Raw genomic sequence first — 23,824 nt, 5'->3', positions numbered from 1 at the left:
ATGCAGCTATGCGAGACACCAGGGAGGGATTCGATCGGGCGAGGCAAAACATCAGGCGTCCTCGTCATCGTCCTCGTCAAATATCCGCTTCTCATGGGCCAAGGCCATTGTCTCAGGACAGTGGTCGTACGAAGCTTCTTCAGCAGTTTCGACGCCATTGTCACCGGCAGGTTCGGACTTGACAACAGGCGGCACCAGCAGCACGCCAGGAACGTCAGAAGGCTTCCCGATCACAAACGCCATGTCCCCAACAGTAACGAGACTCGTCTCATCGTCGGCGACCTTATACGGCCGGTTGTCCAGGCAATCACCACCGGCGGCGGCAGCTCGTCGCCCTCTACTACCACCACCAGAGCCACGAATGCGGCATGAGCACTCGGCGTTAGCGTCGACGTCACGTGCTTTTGCCGAGTCCTCCGGTTGACCTGCTTCCACTTTAACGATCTACAGACCATGACAGGAGAAGGCGGTGTGGCAGTTTGTTTTATATATATGGGGTCGGATCAAAGATGAGTTGTTTTCAGAGTGCAAAAAAAAAGCTCATTGAGTCACCGGTTCTGAAATCCTCAGATGAAAATTCCATAAGCCGACGCTGATTAACACGCAGCAAGAAAGCTTACAGCTTGTAACAGTAGTTGCACAACAGATCGATTTAGGGGGTGTTTGGTTTTTAGGGACTAATGTTTAGTCCCATCATTTTATTCCATTTTAGTGTATAAATTGCTAAATATAGAAACTAAAATAGAGTTTTAGTTTCTATATTTGACAATTTTGTAACTTAAATGGAATAAAATGTAGAGCTAAATATTAGTCACTAGAAACCAAACACCCCTTTAATCTGCCGTGAGAAGTTACAAAAAGAAAAAAAAAGGACAGGAGCAAAGGGTGTTAGATCGATAGGGACTAACCTCTCCTTTTGCTGCGACGAGAATCACGTCATCGTCTTCCTTCACGTTCAGTTTCTTAGCGAACTCCTCGATACCTATCTCGTAGCAATCGTCGTCGTCGGGGCACGCATCGTCCTGTTCTTCTTTGATCTCCACGATCTTCACCATCTTTTCACTGACAGGTGAGAGGCCCTGTCTCTCCATTTGTTTATATCAGCAGACGTACGGCTGGGCAAAACCTGCTGCTAGTATTTATTTCTCCGCGATAAAAGTCGTCGCAGAATTCGAAATGGCAGTACACAAGGCGGTAACGAGGAGCCTCACGTGAGAATCGAAGGGGCGCACGGACTTTTCATAAACGCACCGAATTCTTCTTTAGCGCGTGCGCATTGTGATACTAGCTAGTTATCAACGGCGCGCTTCGTTTTTTCATCGATTTCGTACGCTTTTCTGTCGTCCATACGTGGAAAATCCACAAATTAAAGCTTATAGAGCGATAGTTCAAAGTTAATAAATCTGGAGTGCAAAATCCTGAACTACAAAGGTTTTGTATTACATTTAGAAAGCTTTTTTTTTATAATTGGTTAATTTGGAAATAAACAAGTAGGAAATTTTAACTTGTGGTTTCAAAGTTTACAATATTCAAAGAGAAATATTAGATGTACATGGTAAAATTATGTATGTAAAAACTTTTTATCCATAATTTAAGAAATTTTAATATTTAGACATAAATTATCTATGATGCAATAAAAATTGTGGATTTATTCGTTCAAGTGTTTTTACATTTATTTGTCTTTGCCAGTTAATAGACCAGAGATAATAGAAAAAAAATGATTCACATCTACCTGTACCATACTAACAAATATTTTACTGTGTTGCATGTCATTTGTGAACACGGCTGCCTATTCTTAGCTAGGGATGACTATGGATACCTAAAACCCGAGTATTCGATACCTGATATATAAGGATGGCAAAAGGACTTCTTTATTTGTAGGTATGTTAATGAGCACAATCATATGCCCATCGAGTAGATAGGTGCGAGTGCCAGTGTAGACTACACAGACCCACATACCAATAGATTCGTACACAGACACATGTTGCGTATATTAATTTTGAAATAGTTTAGTATGTGATTATAAAGTTTTATACTTAATAATATAAATTTAGAAAAATGGTAGTACACATTTCCAAAACTTGGAGTGCGAAGCTTCGAATTACAAAGTTTCATTATAGGTATATGAAGTTTTAGATCTGTTCAAAATGAGTTAGTATAAAGTTCCTGAATTTAGGTGTACAATTTTCTCTACTACTCTTATATCCTTAGTGTAGGCGTGCACATCTCCTCTGTTCTGCCGCGCCCGCAATTACCCGCGCTCGTGACTCCTCGCCGCCGCAGTCCCCGCCGCCGTCCTCGCACCCGCTGTCCCCGAATCCGCCGTGCCCCCGCAGTCCCCGCCGCCCTCCTCGCGCCCGCTGTCCCCGATACCGCCGCGCCCCCGCAAAGCTGATGTGCACGCCAAATCCGCCCGCAGTCCCCGCCGCCGTGCTCGTGCCCGCTGTCCCCGAATTCGCCGCGCCCCCGCAAAGCTGCTGTGGCCGCAGTCCCCGCCGCGCCAGCAACGCCCGCCCCCAACAGATCCTGGTGCGTCGCGAACCTTCTGCTCGATGCACTGCTCCCCCTCCACCTCCGCTCCATATGGTGCGATGCAGCTTTGCGGGCGGATTCGGCGCCCCCAGTATCTCACATGGAAACGAGCAATCTCCGCACGCTCTTGACCTGGTTCGTCCTGGATCCGCGCGCCCCCCAGTATCTCACATGGAAACCCAAATCCCCACCTCAATCAGCGTTCATCGTCAAGTCCCATTCCATCGTCGCTGTCAACTCCTATTAAAACACACGACCACTGCGAGGGATGTAGACAAATCTCCCATCAAACTTCGACGACCGTTGTCTGTTCAGCACGCTCGTTGTCTGTTCAACACGCTCGTTGTCTGTGCAGTGGGCTTCAACGCCTTCGCTGGTGAGTTCAGTTCTCTGCCAGATCTTGTGTTTCAACATGCCTCAATGTTTAATATGTTCATGGGTATGGCAATGTTATCAATGTTGCGTCAATGGTACCTGTGTTGCGTGAATTTCTGCGTTGCGGGTACCAATGTTCAAGTTATTTCATGCCTGAACTTTGGTGCGTGTACTATTCTGATGCCATTGGTGCGTGTAAACTTTGGTGTGTGTAAACTTGAACAGAAATACTTTGGTGCGTGTACTATTCTGATGCCATGAATGTGTTTCAACATGACTGAATGTGTTCCATGGGTTTACATTTGTCAAATGAGAATATGAGACTGTTTCATGGGTTTACATGTGTCTCTAGATGTGTTGCAACTGTTCATCCAAGTGTCGGTTGTTATCTTATCTCAATTTTGTTGTTGAAACTTTCCCCAGCTACTTATAGTTATTCAGACGAAAACTTAGATCTTTGTTCCTCACTGTCATTGCATTGTTCGTGGTCCTGGTAGCACTACAAAATTTGGTTTTGTTTGATATGTATTTTAATTGGGCTATCAGCATCAATTGTGAAACTGGTCGCAGTGGACCATTATTTCTGTTCTTAAGTTATTTAGTTTGTTGTTTCGGCTACATTGATCATCGAGTGTTTACTGAAATTGTGTATGGGGGTTTCATTGTAGTAGTTTGTTGCTTCGGCTAGCGAGGGGTGTGGAAGAAGGAAGGGATAAGGCGCTTGGTTGACCCGGACCGGACGGCAGGACACCGTCGGGAGTTCGCTGCAACACATCGACGGCTTCCACATCTTCTCAGGCCAAGGTAAGCTTTCAAGCAATTTTGTTCCTGCAACTGTTCTTTAATAGCCTGTGATATGTTAGTAAATTGCCATACCCATGGAACACATTCAGTCATGTTGAAACACTGATTGAGACTTTGTTTCATGGGTTTACATTTGTCTCTAGATGTTCTGCCATGAATTAACTCCACTACTTGCTCATATAGTAACTTGTGAACGGACAACCATGTTGATTTCAGTCAGATTGTTATTTTCAGGAATTGTGGAATTTCATTTAGAAATACACTTGAACTATGAGTAGCTGTTCACTATCCACTTTGGTTTCATTTTTTCGATCATGTTTCAGTTGAATTTTCCTAACAAACAATGTTGTTAATGTCGTGTATGCTTGTGTGTATTGGTGGTTTGTATTGGGGTGTAAAGTTTATATGCATTCTACCAGTATATATCGGTTGATGCTAATATTTAGATAAAATATTAGTGGGGAGGTATATATGAGTCGAAGGCCTTGTGGCCCCATACTCATAAATTATAAGGTTTAATCTATAAAAATGGTACTACATGATGCAGTGCACATCTTCATCTATATGGGGTCTCAAGGCTATAGATCCTTGCTCTCCCTCCTTTAAAATAACATAAGAGTAGTAGAGATATACTTGTACATACACACCAGTACACCACAAACATGTCATCGGACAAATTAATTACATGATGTTGCGGTCTGCCAAAGACCAAGGACCAAACAAGGAAATACCACTGCAACAGTTGGTTCAGAGAACTGCTCTTAAGATCTAAGATGAGGAGATGAAAATGTTGCAAGGACCAAACAAAATTGTTGCAGTGGTATTAGATCTAAAATGAGGAGATGAAATTGTTGCAGTGGTTTACAACAACATTGGGGACTAGATGTAGCAAGACGATAAACAATTGTTAGTTAGAAGGTATCACCCTCCTGTATATGTATCTCCTCATGCATTGGGACAGTGTAAATATAAGATTTCATCTACCTGTGCAGCATGAGCACTGTTGGGGACTTGTTCTCAAATGCTATGAGTTAAGAACAAGGCAACATAGAAAATGTTAATCGTTAAAGCCCTTCGTCCTTCGAAGCATTATTTCCTTTAGGATATAATGGTTTCTGGACGAAGGTTATGAAGGACGTATTTCCATAAATTCATCATACAGTGACGAAGGATGAAATGTAAGGAATATAAAAGACAACATAAACAATTATCTATTATTATTAGACATAAACAGGAATATCATTGAATTACAAGTGTACCTTCAACCAGAAGGAGATGATAGTACAAGCGTGACACAAAAAGCGAATGCCAAGTCAGCGTGAACAGTACGGGAGTACTGTTCACCTATTTATAGGCGCGGGACACGACCCATACAAAATTACATTCATGCCCTTTACAGTTGATAATAACTCTATAGTAATCTCTCGAGGTCTAAATAGCCTTTTCATCTTTACGTCGGTTTCACTTTCTGCTGTCACGCCGAAGCTTTCCTGCTCACACCTTCGGCGCTGTACCAACCTTCGTATTATTCTGGTCTACTGTGATGCCGACTTGAGTCCGAAGATACCTGTTCACACATTATACTCCAGAAATACTGTTAAATCCTGTTTTTGAGGACCTTCGGATGCCGAAGGTCCCCAACAGTAGCCCCTCGCAATATTAATTTGTTTAAAATAATAAATTTAGATTGCGACATGGACGAAGGCTTTACGCCGAAGGTCCGAAAAAACACCTTCCCTTTGCTAAAATAGCAACATTCACTGACAAGCGGGGTCTTTCAATTTTCAACGCACTTGGCGTATAAATACGGTCATACCGCAAACTCATTTGACACGCTCTCTGGCCAACTGCTCCCGCTCACTCAATTTTTAGCTCTTGCGCACTAAGATTTGTTAAGCCTTTAGTTTTGAAGCTTCGACTTTGAAAATAGTTTTTAGTGTCTCCGAAGATGTCTGAGGATAAGAAGACTGCTGCTGAGATGAAGCTGAGCCTGGACGAAGAGAAAAACTTGGGGTTTCTTATAGCGATGTCAAAGACCAATACAGAAAAAATCACCAAGGAGATTCTGGAAGGTTTGTCTGAAGATACTGGTGACAGTGACAGCTATGATGTGGACAGTGGTGGTGAAGACTCCGAAGATCGTCCCTGGCGACCAAGCCATTCAGTTTATGGTAAATCAACTATCAAAGAGAATCATCTTGTCAACATGAGAGGAAGGTATTTCCGGGATTTATCCATTGTGAGGGCCGACGAAGGGGAAAAAACGTGCCCACACCCTGAAGAGAATGAAGTCGTAGTGTACCGAAGCTTTTTGAAAGCTGGACTGCGATTTCCCTTGAGCAGCTTCGTCGTGGAGGTGTTGAAAATCTTCGAAGTCTATCTTCACCAACTTACCCCCGAAGCAATCATAAGGCTGAATATCTTCGTGTGGGCCGTGAGAAGCCAAGGTCTGAAGCCTGATGCAAAAAGCTTCTGCAATATACACGAATTATCATACGAAACAAAACCTTGGGGTAAGGAACAGTATCACAATAATTTTGGCTGCTACAGTTTTGTTTCTCGGTCCGGGTCAAGCTGCCCCGTGCCAACCTTTCGGAAGAGATGGCCCGGCGACTGGATGACAGAATGGTTTTATGTGAAGAATGATCTGACAGTACGAGAAGATATCAAAGGTATAATTATGCGCCCTATTTGGCAAAGCTTCGGCCTTCGGAGGCCGAAGGTTGAAATGAATGAAGCTACCGAAGAATGCCAGAGGGCCTTCGGCGTTATCTGTTCTTTTATTGGAACGAGGGACTTAGTACAAGAGCATATCGCCTTCAGGGTATGGCCGCTCGCGGAGAAATGGGAAATGCCACAAGAAACCATAAAAGAGGCCGACGAAGGTGGACTTATCAGGTTGAAATACACTTTTAAATTTGGAGATAAATTCGTTGAGCCAGATGATGACTGGTTAAAAAGCATTGAAAATTTAAGTGATGAACTGCTTGGGGCTTATTCGAAGGCCGAAGACACTGCAATGTCAGCAGCCTTCGGAGGCCGAAAAAAGAAGAGGCTAAATCGGGTATTTGATGCAATCGGGTTTGTCTACCCTGACTATTGCTATCCCATTCGAAGGCAGAAGAGAAAAAACACAACCTCTGCAAAAGAAGAAGCTGCAACTGCTCCTAGCGAGCCAGAACCGAAAAGAAAGAAGATAAAGGTCCTCACACATCGGCCGCGCTATATTGAACCGGCTTCGGTGCCTGAGTTTACCGGAGAAACCTCTTCGGCCACCGAAGCTGAAAAACCACCCGAGCCAACCTTGCTGCCAGAAGTCACAGAAACGGTCGAAATGCCAACAAAAATAGAATTGGAACAATCAAAGACTTTGTTATCAGAAACGAAAGAGAAGGCCGAAGCGCCGTCCACAGAAAAAATGGAAGAAGTAAAAGAAGCAACGGAGGGATCAAAAACATCAGAAGTTTTGAGTCCTGCAGCAAATATTGAGACAGTAAAAAACCAAAAGGTGCCAGCAGTGACTCCGAAAAGGAAGAGAATGGTCAACGTGCTAGATGTTCTGGAGACAATTAAATCTTCAAGCACACCTCCGAAGGAGACTGCTGTCATCCCCGAAGGAAAAACTGAAATCTCTGATACTAAGGCTCCAGAACAAGAAACTGAAGCCGAAGCTGGGTCCTCAGAACCCACGAAAATAAAATCCCTGGAATTCGAAGAAAAAATTGCAGAGCCAACCTTTGTTGAAGAAATCAGTGCTGCTGTCCCCGAAGCATCTCCCAAAGTCCTTGATTATATTATTCGCCATGCTTCGGGGAAACAACTATCAGAAAAAGAAAAACAAGAGGCCCAACTTTACGCCCAAAAACTGAAGTATCCAAAGGGGGCATTAATATTCAATGGCAGTGGAGAAGAAGACTTTTTGTATTGTCTCCCTGACAGCAAAGAGATTTCTGTCTGTCGGGAGATGAGCAAGAGCTTCGGATTCCCAACACTGGAAGACGGGCTCTCAGTGCTGTCGAAAAATGATTTGGCCGACAGCCTGGCGTATAATAGCTTGAAGGTGCAACAAATGGAATCTTTGCATTTTTTGTTGAGACCAAAATTTTTCGTTTGTTTAAACCTATTGACACACACATATTTCTCTTTGCAGGGCCTGATACTTAGCAATGCCCTCAGGGCACAGAAAGATGCTGAAGACGAAGGGTGTACTATAGCCCTGAGCAACCTTCGTTCCGAAGTACTTGAACTGAGGAACGAAGGTCTCGAGAAAGATAAAATATTACACTCATTGATAAATAAAATAAAGGAAGACGAAGCTGCTTTTAAAGGTCAAGCTGAAGCTCATAAACGCGAACTTGAAGATCTTCGGAAACAACTGGCCAGAGCCAAGGAAGAACGTATACTTGAAGAAACAAAGCGAGAACTCAGCGACCAATGGGCAGATCACTTAGAAGGAACTGTTGAAGAGCTTCGGTCGTCCAAGAAGAGATGCTATAACAAATCTATAGAATGTGTCAAGAAGTTAAGGGCTAGCTTCGCTAAGGTCGGCGCATTCTCAAGTGAGGAAAACTTTACGAGAGGCAATCCCGAAGGTCCCATCGAATGGATCGACCACGAAGCTGAAGCCTTCGAAGAAATTTTAAATAGCCGTGGAGATATATGTGCCTTCTCGGGTGCCAGAGGAATTGCCACTATTTTAGAGAAAAAAGGCTGCGAACATGTAAAGATTCTAGCGCAATCCGAAGGTGCTTTGCCCTTCGAAGATGCAAGGGATCCATCGGCCGAAGCTAGCATGGTTGGTGGAAAATTTTTCACCGATATCTGGGATAATGGTGGCCGAGAAATGGCCCGAGAGATTATTCAAAGAAGCGAAAAGGGCATTCACGATGCTAGAGAAGTAGCTGAGGCTGCTGAGAAGAGCGCAGAGCCCGAAGGTCAATTAGGTATTATCTAATAGTTTTTATTGTGCTGTAATTTTAGGTTTTAAGATTCGTTTGCAATTTATCATAGCAATGTAGCCGTATCCTGTTCTACTTCAGATTCTGCTAAAGCCCCTTCGGACCCTCAGCCGAAAGGAGACGACGAAATAAAAAAGATGGCTGAAGCTATTATGGACGAAGTCGTCAATCGGCTCCTAAACGAAGCTGCAGAAGTCGTTTTGAGAGAGGATTAAGTGTTATTGTAAAAACTTTTGACATGTAATATATTGTAACATTTTGTAACCCTGAATGTAATATACCTGTTTTTTCTTGCTTAATTCTTTACGATGCATGAAACTTTACACGTACCGCTTTTGAGTCTTTGACGAAAAAACACCTTCCCTTCTTTTCATGCTTCGTGAAGAAGAATTTTTCATCAATATCCAGTGTTCTGATGAATAATATCCAGGCTTCATGAAATTATTTTCCGAAGCTACACCTCCGAAGATCAATAATGTATCTCCTTGTGACAGTATGATTTTTCCCTTTTTTCAAAACGTTCTTCTGTAGATTAATATTGTGTCCACCTCTTGTGCCATATGCAACATGATGTATGATGCTTATGCTATGCGACATGATGCGATGATGTTATGTTATGTGAGGCGATGCTTATTCCGAAGATGCACACGCATCCCTGCAATAAAACACAAAATCTTTTACAAGCCTCCCTTAGGAGCTTCTTCGCCTTTTACTTCAGCGGAATCAGCGTTTATTTTTCGCTGTAAGCCTCCCTTAGGAGCTTCTTCGCCTTTTACTTTCAGCGGTATTCGCGTTGACTTTTCGCGCTTCGCCTTTTACTTAGGCGGTATCAGCGTTGACTTTTCGCTGTATGCTCTGCATTCCCTTTGGAACGACTTTGGAGCAGAAAACTTACACTGCGCTCCCTCTGGAGCGGCTTTTTGTGACTTCGGCAAACTTACTCTGCGTTCCTTAGAACGACTTTTTGTTACTCCAAAGAATTTTCAATAGTTCGAAGGTCCTTTTTGTTGTCACACGTCTTTCAACAATTTAAGCCTGTGAAGAAGATATATTTTCCTTGTGTGAATCAACGAAACTATTTACATGAAACCTGAACAATGTCCTTTATTACAGAAAATAAAACTGAATGAAAAAGATTGCTATTAAGGTAGGATATTTGTCAATAGATATGCTTTGACTCTGGCACAGTGCTGTTGACTGTGCGAGCTTCGGACTGCTCTCTGAAGTCCCTTTGGTGCGGAGCATATTGGCTCCCTTCTGGCTGCTGGCCTTGTTGTAGCGGTGGTGGAGGCGGAGGTTGTTGCCAGGAAGCCTGAGGTTGACTCGCCGAAGCAACAGAAACTGCAGGGTGATTGCCTACATACTCTGGGATGTAAGGCGAATGATACGAAGCAGTGTGCATGACCTGCTTCGGCTGAACCTGTTGTGCTGTCGCTTCGGCTATTTCTTTTTGCTTCTGGATGGTAACATGGCACATCCTGGTGGTATGACCTTTGTTCTCACCACAGAATAAGCAGAAGATTCTTCTCGGTTGATCGCCAAATCTTCCTCCGAAGCCCCTGGCGCCTCTGCCTCTTGGAGCTGGTGGTCGGAAGGAGCCTTGCTGTTGCCCCGAAGCCTGTGAGGAACATTGTGGCCTTTGCTGTTGGCTCCCTCTATCATCATTTTGTGTAGAGTTATGAATTGATCTAACGTGCCTCAGGTAGAACCTCCCTCCGAAGCCCCTGGTCATTTCAGAAAACCTGAAAGCCTCCTCCCTCCTTTGGCGAAAATCATTATCGGCCCGAATGTACTCGTCCATCTTCTGGAGCAGCTTCTCCAAAGTTTGAGGGGGCTTCCTAGCGAAGTACTGAGCTGATGGTCCTGGCAGAAGCCCCTTGATCATGGCCTCAATGACAATTTCGTTGGGCACCGTTGGTGCTTGTGCCCTCAAACGCAAGAACCTTCGGACATACGCCTGAAGGTATTCTTCGTGATCCTGGGTGCACTGGAACAGAGCTTGAGCAGTGACCGGCTTCGTCTGAAACCCTTGAAAGCTAGTTAACAACAAGTCCTTCAGCTTCTGCCATGAAGTGATCGTTCCTGGTCGAAGGGAGGAATACCAGGTTTGAGCAACACTCCTGACAGCCATAACGAAAGATTTGGCCATGACTGCAGCATTGCCACCATACGAAGATACTGTTGCTTCATAGCTCATCAAAAACTGCTTCGGGTCTGAGTGGCCATCAAATACGGGAAGCTGAGGCGGCTTGTAGGACGGAGGCCAAGGTGTAGCCTGCAGCTCAGCGGACAGAGGAGAAGCATCATCAAAAACAAAATTCCCATGATGGAAATTGTCATACCAGTCATCTTCATTGGGAAAACCCTCCTAATGAAGGTCTTGGTGCTGAGGCCTTCGGTGTTGTTCATCCTGAGCAAGATGACGAACTTCTTCAGAGGCTTCGTCTATCTGCCTCTGCAGTTCAGCTAGCCTGGCCATCTTTTCTTTCTTCCTCTGTACTTGTTGATGAAGCATTTCCATATCTCTGATTTCTTGATCTATCTCGTCCTCTGGTGGTGTCGGGCTGACAGCCTTCCTTTTCTGGCTTCGGGCCTCCCGAAGGGAGATTGTCTCCTGATTGTGATCCAGTGGTTGCAGAGCTGCAGCCCTAGTCGCTGAAGCTTTCTTCGGCGCCATAACGAAGGTTTATGATCGCCGAAGGTGTTCAAAAAACTCGAAGAGTGGAAGTGGGTTCACCGGAGGTGGGCGCCAATGTTGGGGACTTGTTCTCAAATGCTATGAGTTAAGAACAAGGCAACATAGAAAATGTTAATCGTTAAAGCCCTTCGTCCTTCGAAGCATTATTTCCTTTAGGATATAATGGTTTCTGGACGAAGGTTATGAAGGACGTATTTCCATAAATTCATCATACAGTGACGAAGGATGAAATGTAAGGAATATAAAAGACAACATAAACAATTATCTATTATTATTAGACATAAACAGGAATATCATTGAATTACAAGTGTACCTTCAACCAGAAGGAGATGATAGTACAAGCGTGACACAAAAAGCGAATGCCAAGTCAGCGTGAACAGTACGGGAGTACTGTTCACCTATTTATAGGCGCGGGACACGACCCATACAAAATTACATTCATGCCCTTTACAGTTGATAATAACTCTATAGTAATCTCTCGAGGTCTAAATAGCCTTTTCATCTTTACGTCGGTTTCACTTTCTGCTGTCACGCCGAAGCTTTCCTGCTCACACCTTCGGCGCTGTACCAACCTTCGTATTATTCTGGTCTACTGTGATGCCGACTTGAGTCCGAAGATACCTGTTCACACATTATACTCCAGAAATACTGTTAAATCCTGTTTTTGAGGACCTTCGGATGCCGAAGGTCCCCAACAAGCACCAAGCAAACCATAAGCACCTGCCAGTCCATTTCCATACGGATTGTAAGCGCCTACCACTGCCAGGCCATTTCCAAGTGGGTTATAGGCTCCCATCAGTCCATATCCAAGTGGGGTATAACTTGGGAGCAATGGACCTCCTTTAGGTGTTGATGTATCGTCCTTCTTATCAGCAAGAGGCTTTGCAAGTGAACAATCCAGAAGCTGACCTGATAGACATAAACAATCATGGCCTTCTTCATACATGAAGCAAGATTGACTAGCTACAGAAGGAAGATAGAGAAGTAAACTCACCGTCAAGTTTGAATCTCTCAGTGTCTTCCAGAGCCTTCATAGCCATGTATCGTTCTTTGAAGTGAACAAAACCATAGTGCAACCAGTAACAACAATATAATATTGAACTGCGAAAGTATGACATGTGTTCTATTTAAATTTCTAAATTTTAAGGCAACAAGGTTTTGATGGAACCGGTCGTATTGAACCGCGAAAGTATGACATGTGTTCTATTTAAATTTCTAAATTTTAAGGCAACAAGGTTTTGATGGAACCGGTCGTATTGAACCGCGAAAGAGCCGCAGCGGACCGCCTAAAACGGATGCCTATGTAAGTTATTATATAAATATATTTAAACGAAATTTGTCTATCAAAGTTATGACCATTATTTAGTCGTATGTTTAATATAGCTTCAGGCTGTTTGACGACTACCGTGAAGAAGATTTTTATGGGCTACCACGGAAATACAGTATTGTCGCTCGGGTAGAAGTTAAATTCCCGAAGGAACCACGTTTCCGTGACAGACAACATTTCGTTTTATCTGACATCAATGTAAGCCAACAATTCTTTAAGTTTCATTTTCAAAGTTACACGATCTTCATACCATCGCCTCTTCTCCTACTGAAATACTATTAGGGAGCCAAGATCGAGGCCATAACATATATGTATGAGACAGTCAAACATTTCGACAATTTGCTCCATGAAAAGCATGTTTACAAGATGCATAATGTAAAGTTCAGTCTTCATCCGGGTGAATTTAATTTTCGTCATCTAAATGGTCCCATGGAATTGTGTCTTGACCAACAAACTATCGTGGAGCCATACACTGTTCCAATTCAAATGGCGCCATTCCCAAAACAAATACTCTTGAACCTTGCTGATATTGCCGAGTTGCCAAACAGGACTTTAGTCGGTAAGAATATATCGATCTCTTAATATTATTAAAATATCGTTTACACAAAATTCAGTATTAATCCATTTATAAACTGTTATTTTTGTAGACATTATGGCTGTTGTAGTCCACTTGGATACAATACAACGCACAATGTGGGGCCCTTTCAGAAAGATTGTTATAATGAATGCTAGGTATATTCTGTTAATTGTCGAGTTATATATTCAAGTCTAAATATTACTAACCTATTCTTACCAAAATCAATGTCGTAGGGGATATTTACATATCATTAAAGTTTGGGGTGACCTACTAAACAAAAATGCACTCCGCTGGGCGTTGGCTAAGGAGGATTATGGCATAATAATTGAGACTATGTTTAGACGGTTCAGAAGACAAGGTACAACATGTCTTTACGCCTTTCAAAACATATGTCACTAAGTTTTGCTTTATAATGATTCGTAACGGAGGTTTAAATGTGTAATTCTAGAGTGCCTCGAGTCTTCGGATCATACCGCAATACACTTCAATCCGTTCCATCACAGCACCCATCATTTTGGACGTAAGTATATTCTAAAAAATTAGTTATTAATTCGTGATCGTTCTCGTTATATCATGAACTACGTGTAGATGTGATTAATTGTGGCATTCATTGCAGCAATCCAAAAAGCTTTGGTGGCGCTGAACAACTGTCAGTTTGCTGTGACATTTCTTGAAGAACAAAGGCGTAGATAGATTCTACAAATTCGCAAAGAGCAATAATTGGGACTATGTTTAGGCGTAGAGAGATTCTATATTGATAGAATACATGTCGTACTGTTATTGATCAACCAAAAGCAACAGGAGGCAAACTTGTATGTCTATGAATCTTGTTTGTAATACCTATGACATGGGTTTAATAAGAGATATTTTGTCAATTTTTTGACCGTGCAAATGATTAATAAATATTTTGTGCGAAAATTTGAATTCCCGTAATAATCTGTATGGGTTATACATTTAGATAATGCAAACAGTCTCCAAATCTGTAATATATTATATTATGAGAAAAATTATTCACTTTGTATTATGTCTAACCTCCGTGGAATTCCTAAGTAATGACATGATCAAGAGTAGTGCTTACTTATTTAGCATCGTCATAGCTTGTGCTCCAGATGGGACTTGCATTGTTTTGAGCAAACATGTAGCCATTTGAACCACTGTCTGATTTCTTTAAGCTTTCAGTTGATTTATTGACTAAACCACATCCCTTTGTTTAATTCTCTTGAAACCTTCTAACCACAGCCCTATCTAAGAGTGTTGTAAAATCAGTATATAAAAAAATGTGAACAGATGACTCGAAGGGTGGCAAAATTAGATGTAACTCCAGAAATAAAAAGGTCACTCTACAGACTACAGATGTAACTCAAGAAACAAAAAGATCAGAGGTAACTCAAAAACGAAAAGATCAGATGTAACTCCAGAAACAAAGAGAGAAAAGTGAATATATAAACTCTTGTTTTTTCTCTGATTTTGTGTTCCTTTGTTCTTGCTGTTCCTTATGCTTGTGTGCCATTAAGAACTCAAATTCTTCTCAGTTTGTCGTCGGTGAGACATACCACAGAGCGTGCTTTGTTTGGGGGCGGGTGCCAAAAGGCTTTGCATTAGTACCTTGTAAGATCCCAGGAGCCTGTCACGGGCCAACACCTGTAGTTCAATGGAAATGCAGAAGTGTAAAAACATGATCTTTCTGTGCAAGTAGGCAACTAGCTATATCTTGCATTGTTTTGAGGATGGCATTGACCTGTAATTCGCTGCAATGCAAAATGCTTTTCTAGCTGCAAATTGCTTCCACGAAACAGATCTTGGTTTCTGACCAAGACTGTTGTAGTCCTTGGTTTCTGGCATTGGCTATAGTCCTTGCTGTTTTTTAGGGGAGCTCTTAAGTTATTTGTTTTGAGCAAACATGTAGCCCTTTGTTTAATTCTCTTGAAACATTCTAACGCTTAATTCTCTGGGTTGAATTTTTAGCATCACTATCCACCCTTGCTCCTGCTGCCACTGCACCGTTACATTTGCACATAGCTGGTCTGCTTACTCACTAGCAGTAAGAGTCCATGGACAACATTGTATGCCAGCCCGGCCTTCAAGGCTACAATCCCCTTGCTTAGCAGCGTCCAGATCCAGATCACCCAGTAACTTTCATCAATGTCACTCCCCAGCTAGACTGGCACTTGGAAGCAGGCCAGTGTCATTAGCTGGCTCGCACTGGAGGGCTCTGTCCTTGGCTCCTTGATGCCAAATATGGTGGACATGAGGAGATCACCAAGTGCTAGATGAGGACACCAAACAAAAACAATCCAAACAAAAATAGTGGTACAGGAAGACCCCTTCGGCAGGAGTGCTATGAGAATAATCTTGTATGCAACTGGATCTAAGTGAGTGGATAAATGTGCCTATGTTTTGCAGAATCAGGTAGAATATTTGAATTGGGTGAAGGAACAAATCACAACCAAATCGCGTGCACTATTACACTTTGTTGCTTGTAAAATGTGGTCAGGTAGACACATGTCAATACCGTTCAGATTATATAAGCACTCGGCTCGCCTGAGGATGGATGTATGTGAGACTTGAATTTGTATGGTAGCAACAGCGTGCTGATTGATTTAGTGCTGTGAATCCCTTGCTTTTCAAATCCATGTGTGAGGAATCTCCTTGCTATTTGAATACCAAGCGGAATTCCTCTCCATGGATCCCCTCAGGATCCCTGATCACCAAATCAGACCTTACTCAAGTACTGTGTGAAAACTTAACTAAGCCATTCCACTATCCATGATAGGGTTTCTTTATGGAGAACGGAGAACCAACAGAAACAGATCAGATGGAACATAATGATGGACGCACACCATTGACAAACATCTCAAACACCATTACTATAGGTAAAGGTTATTACACGCGTGCCGATTAACGTTTAAAACGTAGTATTTAGGGTAACACTAATACACAAGTTTATATTGTAGCTGATGAAAATGGATCGAAAAGGCTTGGTCCAAATGTCGATGCTAAGGAACGTAAGTGGCAAAGGGAAAGGGAAAGATATGCCGCGATGACCATTGAACAAAAAAACGAGAAAAGTAGAAAACGTCGTGAAGCAAGCCAACGAAATAAAGGACCTCCTATACAGACAGAGGCATCTAGAGGTGATGAAAAAGTTAAATTCCTAATTATTTTAATAGATCCTCTTGTGGATTAGTGAATGTCTATTAATCTTAATTTGGTTTTCATTTTGTTTCACAGTTAGTCTTTCAGATGGCTATAGCACAATTGATTTCACAAACTTTGCAACACAAGGTATTGCGGGTATACCTATCACAATTTTTTCCACTGATCGTTTTATAAATACAGAAATACAGATTTGTAGCCATGAAAATCATTTTGCCACTGTTGATTTGGCAGTTCCAAATGTGAATCGAGATGATGATAGCGATTGGTTGCATAGGAATGAGACATTCAAGTCAGACAATGTTTTCACAACAAGAGACCTTCTTACACCAGGTACATGACTGTTCACTCAACTAATTTTGCAAAACAGCTGATTTCAGGCGGTTTAACGTATACATGCCTTATTCCAGGCGGTGTGCATGAAACTGTTGGTAACACACCTAACCATAATTTGGGAAGGGCTGCCTACTTTAGAGAGCGGTACAAAAACTTAACTCCAGCCGAGAGGGAGCTTAATCGTGAACGCCTTAGGTTGTATAATAATACACCAAAGCGGAAAGGGTCAAAGATAGAGTACATAAGTAGAGCACTGTTGGCTGACACATTGAGTCAGGAGTCCATCGCCATGGAGTCCCCAACATATACCCCTGAGGTTGTACACCCTACAACAGATGCAATTGAACCTAATGGATCCGCTCTTACCCCATGCGACTAGGTTATCCCTGATATCGCCAGTAACCCGTTCCTACCAGCTTCAACACAGACCGAGGATGCCGATTCACTGCGTATGTCTACTAGACCACTAAGACGTAAACAACATGTGCCACGTGGTGAAAGACAAGCTATCTTAGCCCGTCGAAACCGGCAATTTGAAGCATCCATTTCAAGGAACATGGCTACTGTGGCTGAGGATATTATTAGTGATGCTGAGGAAGAGGATGATTGGACACAAACCCATATGTCTGCAAAGATCAACAACAATGGTAATTACTATCATTTTTATCCCCCCATTTTATCCTGAATGCCCAGGTATTTTATGTGGCCTGTATTTTCACCCTCCAGTTGATGACGATGACGGTGTCGTATTTGAAGACGATGCTGATGAGAATGAGGGATACCTATTCGCTGGGCAATGTACTAATTTCAATCTTTTTATGATATGATACAAATGCTTATATAAATACATATATGTCTTACTCATTGTTTCCAAAAAAATATCAGATGAGGATACCGATGAGGATATAGAGATCGATGGTAGTCAAGATGAATCGAGTGCCACTGATGTTCCTGACCCGTACGACAAGGTGTATAGCAACATCCCTGAAGAAACACATATGCTAAAGACTGTTCCCAACTGCGGTTATTGCACCGCGAAGAAGTTTGAGTATGAGACACCTGGTTTTTGTTGTCGTGGTGGGAAGGTTGAACTAGCCCCACTTGAGACCCCTCCCCAACTCAAGAGGTTGTGGGATAGTGCAGACTCTGATGCTAGGCACTTTCGTGATAACATTAGGTTTTTTAATGGCCATTTTTCTTTCACTTCCCTATACTGTTGCCTCGATAGTATGACAACTAATGTAAGGGATTCTGGTATATACACGTTCCGAGCACAGGGCATGATGTACCACAATATCAAGTCCTTTGGTAGGGAGGGTGGGGCAGAGCATAAACACCTTGAGCTTTACTTTTATGATGATGATCCCACTCTCGAGCATCGGTACCGTAAGTGTCGCGAAGAGCATCAACAGAAAGACAAAGAGGTTATTCGACAGATAGTCGACATACTACGTGGAAACCCGTACTCCGAGCACCTTAGGACCATGGGCCACGTTGATAACCTTGATGACTATCGTATCGCATTGAACCTAGACCAGACGTTGAACCAGAAGACATATAACACACCTCTCACTTCTGAGGTGGCCGCTGTCTGGATCGAAGGGAGCGAAGGGTGAGGCCAGTTCAGCAAGAGTGTTATGCTCCATGGGAAGGACAGTTCAAACCACTGCATCCGCTCATACCATGGATGCTACGATGCACTATCATATCCATTATTCTTCCCTAGAGGCGAACTTGGATGGCATGCAAATATCCCAAAGGTTGGAGTATCCATGGACGAAGTTGATGCATACCGTGCGACACATAGGGCAAGTAATGCAAATGATGAAGATGCGGGTTAGTTGTTTCTTTATAATTTGCGCATTATTAACTATCTTTTCAGCATCACTCACTTTATAATCCTTGCGTATGCAGAATCTCCAAGCCATTTATGTGTGTCTGTACGTGACTACTATTGCTACAAATTCCAGATTCGCCCCAGGGTATTCAATCCAATACTTCATGGAAAGCGGCTTTTCCAGCAGTTCGCGGTAGACACGTACATAAAGATTGAGAGCTCTCGTTTAGATTACATACGCAGGAATCAGGATCGGTTAAGGGCAGACCTGTACCAGGGCTTGGTGGATAGCATGCTAGATGGAGATATTAGAGCAGAGAAGGTTGGCAAGCAAACTGTGCTGTCGACGTCGTTTATTGGCGGTCCTCGTGACATGAGACGTCGGTATATGGATGCTATGGCTCTGGTGCGGAAGTTTGGTAAACCAGACATATTTCTTACCATGACATGTAACCCTAACTGGGATGAGATAAGGAGGGAGCTTCTCCCTGGGCAGACACCGCAAGATCGTCCGGATCTTGTAGTGCGTGTCTTTCATGCGAAGCTACAAGAGTTAAAGCATAGGCTGACTAAACAGGATATTCTTGGTAAGGTCCGAGCCTACGTCTATGTCGTGGAGTTTCAGAAGCGGGGTTTGCCGCATGCCCATTTTCTACTCATAATGCAGAGGAAGTACAAGCTCACATGTCCTGAGCAGTACGACCTTTTGATCTCAGCCGAGATCCCAAGCAACAAGTACCCTGAACTACGAAAAATGGTTATCAAGCATATGATGCATGGCCCGTGTGGGTCGCTAAACCCGAACTGCCCATGCACTAAGGGTCGTAAATCGTGCAAGAATCATTACCCTCGGCCTTTCAGTGACACAACCTTGCAAGGGAAGGATTCGTACCCTATTTACAGACGTCGTGACGATGACCGTAAAGAAAAGGTCTGAGGGTGCGAATTGGACAATAGATGGGTTGTCCCTTATAACCCATACCTCCTTCGTCTCTTCAACTGTCACATCAATGTCGAGGCATGTGGGAGCATCAAGGCTGTTAAATACCTGTTCAAGTACATATACAAAGGCCATGATCGTGCGTCTGTTGTTATGAGAGATGCGAGCAAAGCAGATGATGATGTTGATGAGATCAAGCAGTATAGAGATGCAAGGTGGGTGACTCCTCCGGAAGCCTTGTGGAGGATATACGACTTTGAGCTTAGTCAGATATCTCCACCTGTGATGCAGCTGCAACTCCATCTTCCAAACATGCACATGGTGGCGTTTCACGAGCGGCAAATGGTCGAGCGAGTCGTCAACCGTCCAGGTGTTGATAGGTCGATGCACACATCATATTTTGAGGCGAATATGCTACACGATGAGGCTCGTTGCATCCTATATCGTGATTTCCCTGAGTGGTACACTTGGCAGAGTGGTAAGGGCAAAGTATGGCAACGGAGGAAACGAGATACAGGTGGACAAGTCGGTAGAATAGTCTCTGCTCATCCGGCCGAGGGGGAGCGCTACTATCTTCGTGTTCTCCTAAACCACGTGACTGGCGCCACCTCCTATGTGGATTTAAGGACAGTTGATGGTGTTACCCTACCGACTTTTCGTGAGGCAGCAGAGAGAAGGGGACTGCTTGAGTCGGACAACACACTGGATGATTGTCTCACTGAACGTGCTCTTTTCCAGATGCCATCGTCGCTGCGACGGCTTTTTGCCACAATACTGGTGTACTGTGAGCCAAGCATGTGGCTGTACTCTGGCAGAAACACAAAGATTCTATGTCCGAGGACTATCAACACAAGAGTCAGAACAAAACTCATGTTGAGCAGATGGTATTGATTGACATTAGGAACATGCTGCAGTCAATGGGAAAGGACATAAAGACATTCCCTCTACCTCCTATCATCGACGCGTATGACGATGCTATTGGTACTGCTAGGGAGGTTTACGAGGAGGAAAGTATCGAACCGACGGCGGGAGATGTGGCTCTTAAAGACTCTCTTAACGAGGAACAGAGGGCCGCCTATGATAAGATTATGTCTGCCATTGACACCGATCAGGGCGGATTGTTCTTTGTGGATGGACCTGGTGGCACCGGGAAGACTTATCTATACAGAGTGCTCCTCGCGACGCTACGCAACCAGGGCAAGATTGCCGTGGCAACAGCTACATCTGGCGTTGCGGCTTCCATAATGCCTGGAGGAAGAACCGCCCATTCACGCTTCAAGATACCACTCACTATTGATGATGGCGCTGTATGTAGCTTCACGAAGCAGAGTGGAACAACAGAGTTGCTACGGAAAGCATCTCTCATTATCTGGGATGAGGCTTCTATGACTAAGAGACAAGCCGTGGAGGCACTGGACAATAGCATGTGCGATATAATGGGTCGCCCCGCACTGCCATTTGGTGGTAAAACCATTGTCTTCGGTGGAGATTTCAGACAGGTCTTGCCTGTTGTTCGTAAAGGGTCAAGGGCTCAAGTGGTCACGTCTTCGCTACGGATGTCTTACCTATGGGAGTCCATGTCCCACTTAAAGCTTGTTAGCAACATGAGAGCAAAAAATGACCCTTGGTTTGCGGAGTTTTTGCTGCGCGTAGGCGGTGGAACTGAGGACACAAATAGTGACAGTGACATTCTTCTTCCTGACGATGTGTGTGTGCCTTACAGTGGGAGTGACAGCGATCTTGACAACCTAATAGACTTCGCTTTCCCAAATCTCAACGAAAATATGTCGGATTCCACCTACATCACTTCAAGGGCGATACTGTCAACACGGAACGACTGGGTGGATATGATAAATGTTAAGATGATTGATCGTTTTCAAGGGGAGCATATGGTGTACCATAGTTTCGATAGCGCCATGGATGATCCCCATAACTACTACCCACCTGAGTTCCTAAACACATTGACGCCTAATGGGCTGCCACCTCATGTTTTGAAGCTCAAGATTGGATGTCCTGTTATATTGCTCCGAAATATAGACCCTGCAAATGGACTTTGCAATGGCACCAGGCTGGTCGTTCGTGGCTTCCAAAGAAATAGCATTGACGCAGAGATTGTACTGGGTTAACACGTTGGAAAACGGATTTTCCTACCGCGTATACCGCTGTGTCCCTCGGATGAAGAGATGTTCCCTTTCCAGTTCAAAAGAAAGCAGTTTCCTGTACGGCTTAGCTTTGCAATGACGGTTAACAAAGCACAGGGTCAGACTATTCCCAATGTTGGTGTATACTTGCCTGAACCAGTGTTCTCTCATGGCCAACTATATGTTGCTCTATCTAGAGCGACAGCCCGATCGAACATAAAGATTCTTGTCATGCCAGCCATCGATGGGAGGAAAAAGTCAAGGAAGGGAGTAAAGAAAACCCCCACCGTAGATTGTGGGACATATACCAAGAACATCGTCTACAAGGAGGTCCTAACAAACTAGACCCATGGTAAGAGTTGCATGTTCAACTAACAAACTAATAGGATGATGTTTGTCTTATGTTTGATTGGTCTGGTGTATTATCAAGTCATGTTTGCATGCTACAATTGTTTTTATTAGAGCCGCACATGTTTGTGTATTATTAGAGCATGCATACTATCTTAAAGTATTGTTGAGTTTTGGATCATTTGTGAAATTAGCAATATTAATTTTTATGCATCTAACAATTTGTTTTGAATGTAGGTTTTTGTCCCGCGAGAATGGAATCTCTATTTGTAGGCTTGTCTTATAACAAGCCAAAAAAATCGGTGGCAACCGCAATAGTTCGAGAAGGTATTATAATTTTCATAGTTCTGTATGGATCAATTTGTATTTTTTGTAATAACTAATTTTAGTTTTATCTCATGACTGGTTGCTCCTAGACTATATTTGCACGCAAGGTGATCTTGCTCTCATCGATTTTATCAAGAAAATCCCTTGTGAACCAAGGGTAGAAGTCGTTCTTATTGATGATGCCTTTGTTGAAAGGAAGTGGATGGAGTGTTTATTTCAGCCGAGCGCATATTTAGGTGACGAGGTAATCCATGCTTAGTTTTTATATTTGGCGACGTTGTTATGTATAAGATTTTTTACTCATCTAGGTATTTTTAACCACAACTTACACACTTGCAGGTTATAGACTGTTACATAAATTTGATAAAAGCTCAAAAGCATCTAAAGTGCCGATCTGGAGGTCGCGTTCACATAGAAAATGCTTTCCAGTTCAATTTCCTGAAGCGAGATGGTGATCTTGAAATTAAAACAGATGAGCTATATCCAATTAAAGACATGGCACACATATAGCGCTGAACGAAGGGTGTTACTTTACCTAGACCATGACATGGTACATATGAGTTTGCAATCTGAACAGTTAGTGTTTATATGTATTTTATTCTTATGCAAGTATTTATAATTGTTTTGTAGGTGTTTATTCCGATAAACATCCGAGAGACGCACTGGTATCTTGCTGTGATCCATGCAAGAAATATGGAGATACAAGTGCTCGATTCACTTGGTACTTCACAAGACTGCAAAGACCTCACTGACTCTGTGAGTATGCACAAACTAAACAATTATGAATTCAATATTAACTTATCCCAATCTCTAATTTTATTTTACCATATATAAAGATTAAAGGACTGCAAAGACAAATAGATATGATATCTCAACGTAAGGAGTTAAAAGACCACAGGTGGCCAGACCTCCAAGTTGCTTCTTGGCTGCTCAGAGAAATAGACATGGGATATGCAAAGCAGACAGATAGGTGCGTCCTAAGATCTTCTTTACCAATTTCTTCATTCATACTAATCTTTATGTTGGTATTAATGTATATTGTAGCTCTTCATGTGGCCTCTTTCTTTTGAACTATATCGAATACTGGACAGGGGATGAACTGTCTGACAGTTTTACCTAGGTATATTATTACTACTATGACATATATGGACATCTACAGTCAGTGTTACATATATAATGCTAAATAATTGTTTCTTATTTGTAGGATGACATGTCACACTTTAGGAAAAAAATGGCTGCTATATTACTATCTTCAGACCTGAATAAGAGAAGGGGTGTCTGTTATACAAGAATGAAAAAGAAGTTGACTCTGGAAGCTCATCTGATGTTGAGATATTAGAAAACCCAACAGATTCTAATAAGGGCCCGTTTGTTTCGTTGGAATTGAATTCCATTTTAATAATTATAATTTAGACAAAACTAATTAAGTTTATATATTTATATATGTAATATATTTGTATATTATCCT

The 23,824-nt window shown here is 42.8% G+C and overlaps 1 protein-coding gene and 1 long non-coding RNA gene across 2 annotated transcripts; both read left to right on the top strand.

The window, feature by feature from the left end:
• Positions 1–3,628: 3,628 nt before the first annotated feature.
• Positions 3,629–22,866, top strand: LOC103644817 (uncharacterized). Its single transcript, XM_035961516.1, has 4 exons — positions 3,629–3,711; positions 22,267–22,356; positions 22,446–22,600; positions 22,696–22,866. The coding sequence occupies exons 2-4, from the start codon at positions 22,284–22,286 to the stop codon at positions 22,864–22,866; spliced, it is 399 nt and encodes a 132-aa protein (XP_035817409.1). The 5' UTR covers positions 3,629–3,711; positions 22,267–22,283.
• LOC103644818 (uncharacterized) lies at positions 12,758–13,421 on the top strand. Its single transcript, XR_002266161.1, has 3 exons — positions 12,758–12,892; positions 12,977–13,253; positions 13,342–13,421. It is a non-coding gene; the product is annotated as an uncharacterized lncRNA (long non-coding RNA).
• Positions 22,867–23,824: the final 958 nt, after the last annotated feature.

This window comes from Zea mays, chromosome 1 (genome assembly GCF_902167145.1).
Source record: "Zea mays cultivar B73 chromosome 1, Zm-B73-REFERENCE-NAM-5.0, whole genome shotgun sequence".
Taxonomy (NCBI): domain Eukaryota; kingdom Viridiplantae; phylum Streptophyta; class Magnoliopsida; order Poales; family Poaceae; genus Zea; species Zea mays.
The sequence above is the reverse complement of the archived record's forward strand: the minus strand, read 5'-3'. Positions and strand labels throughout refer to the sequence as shown.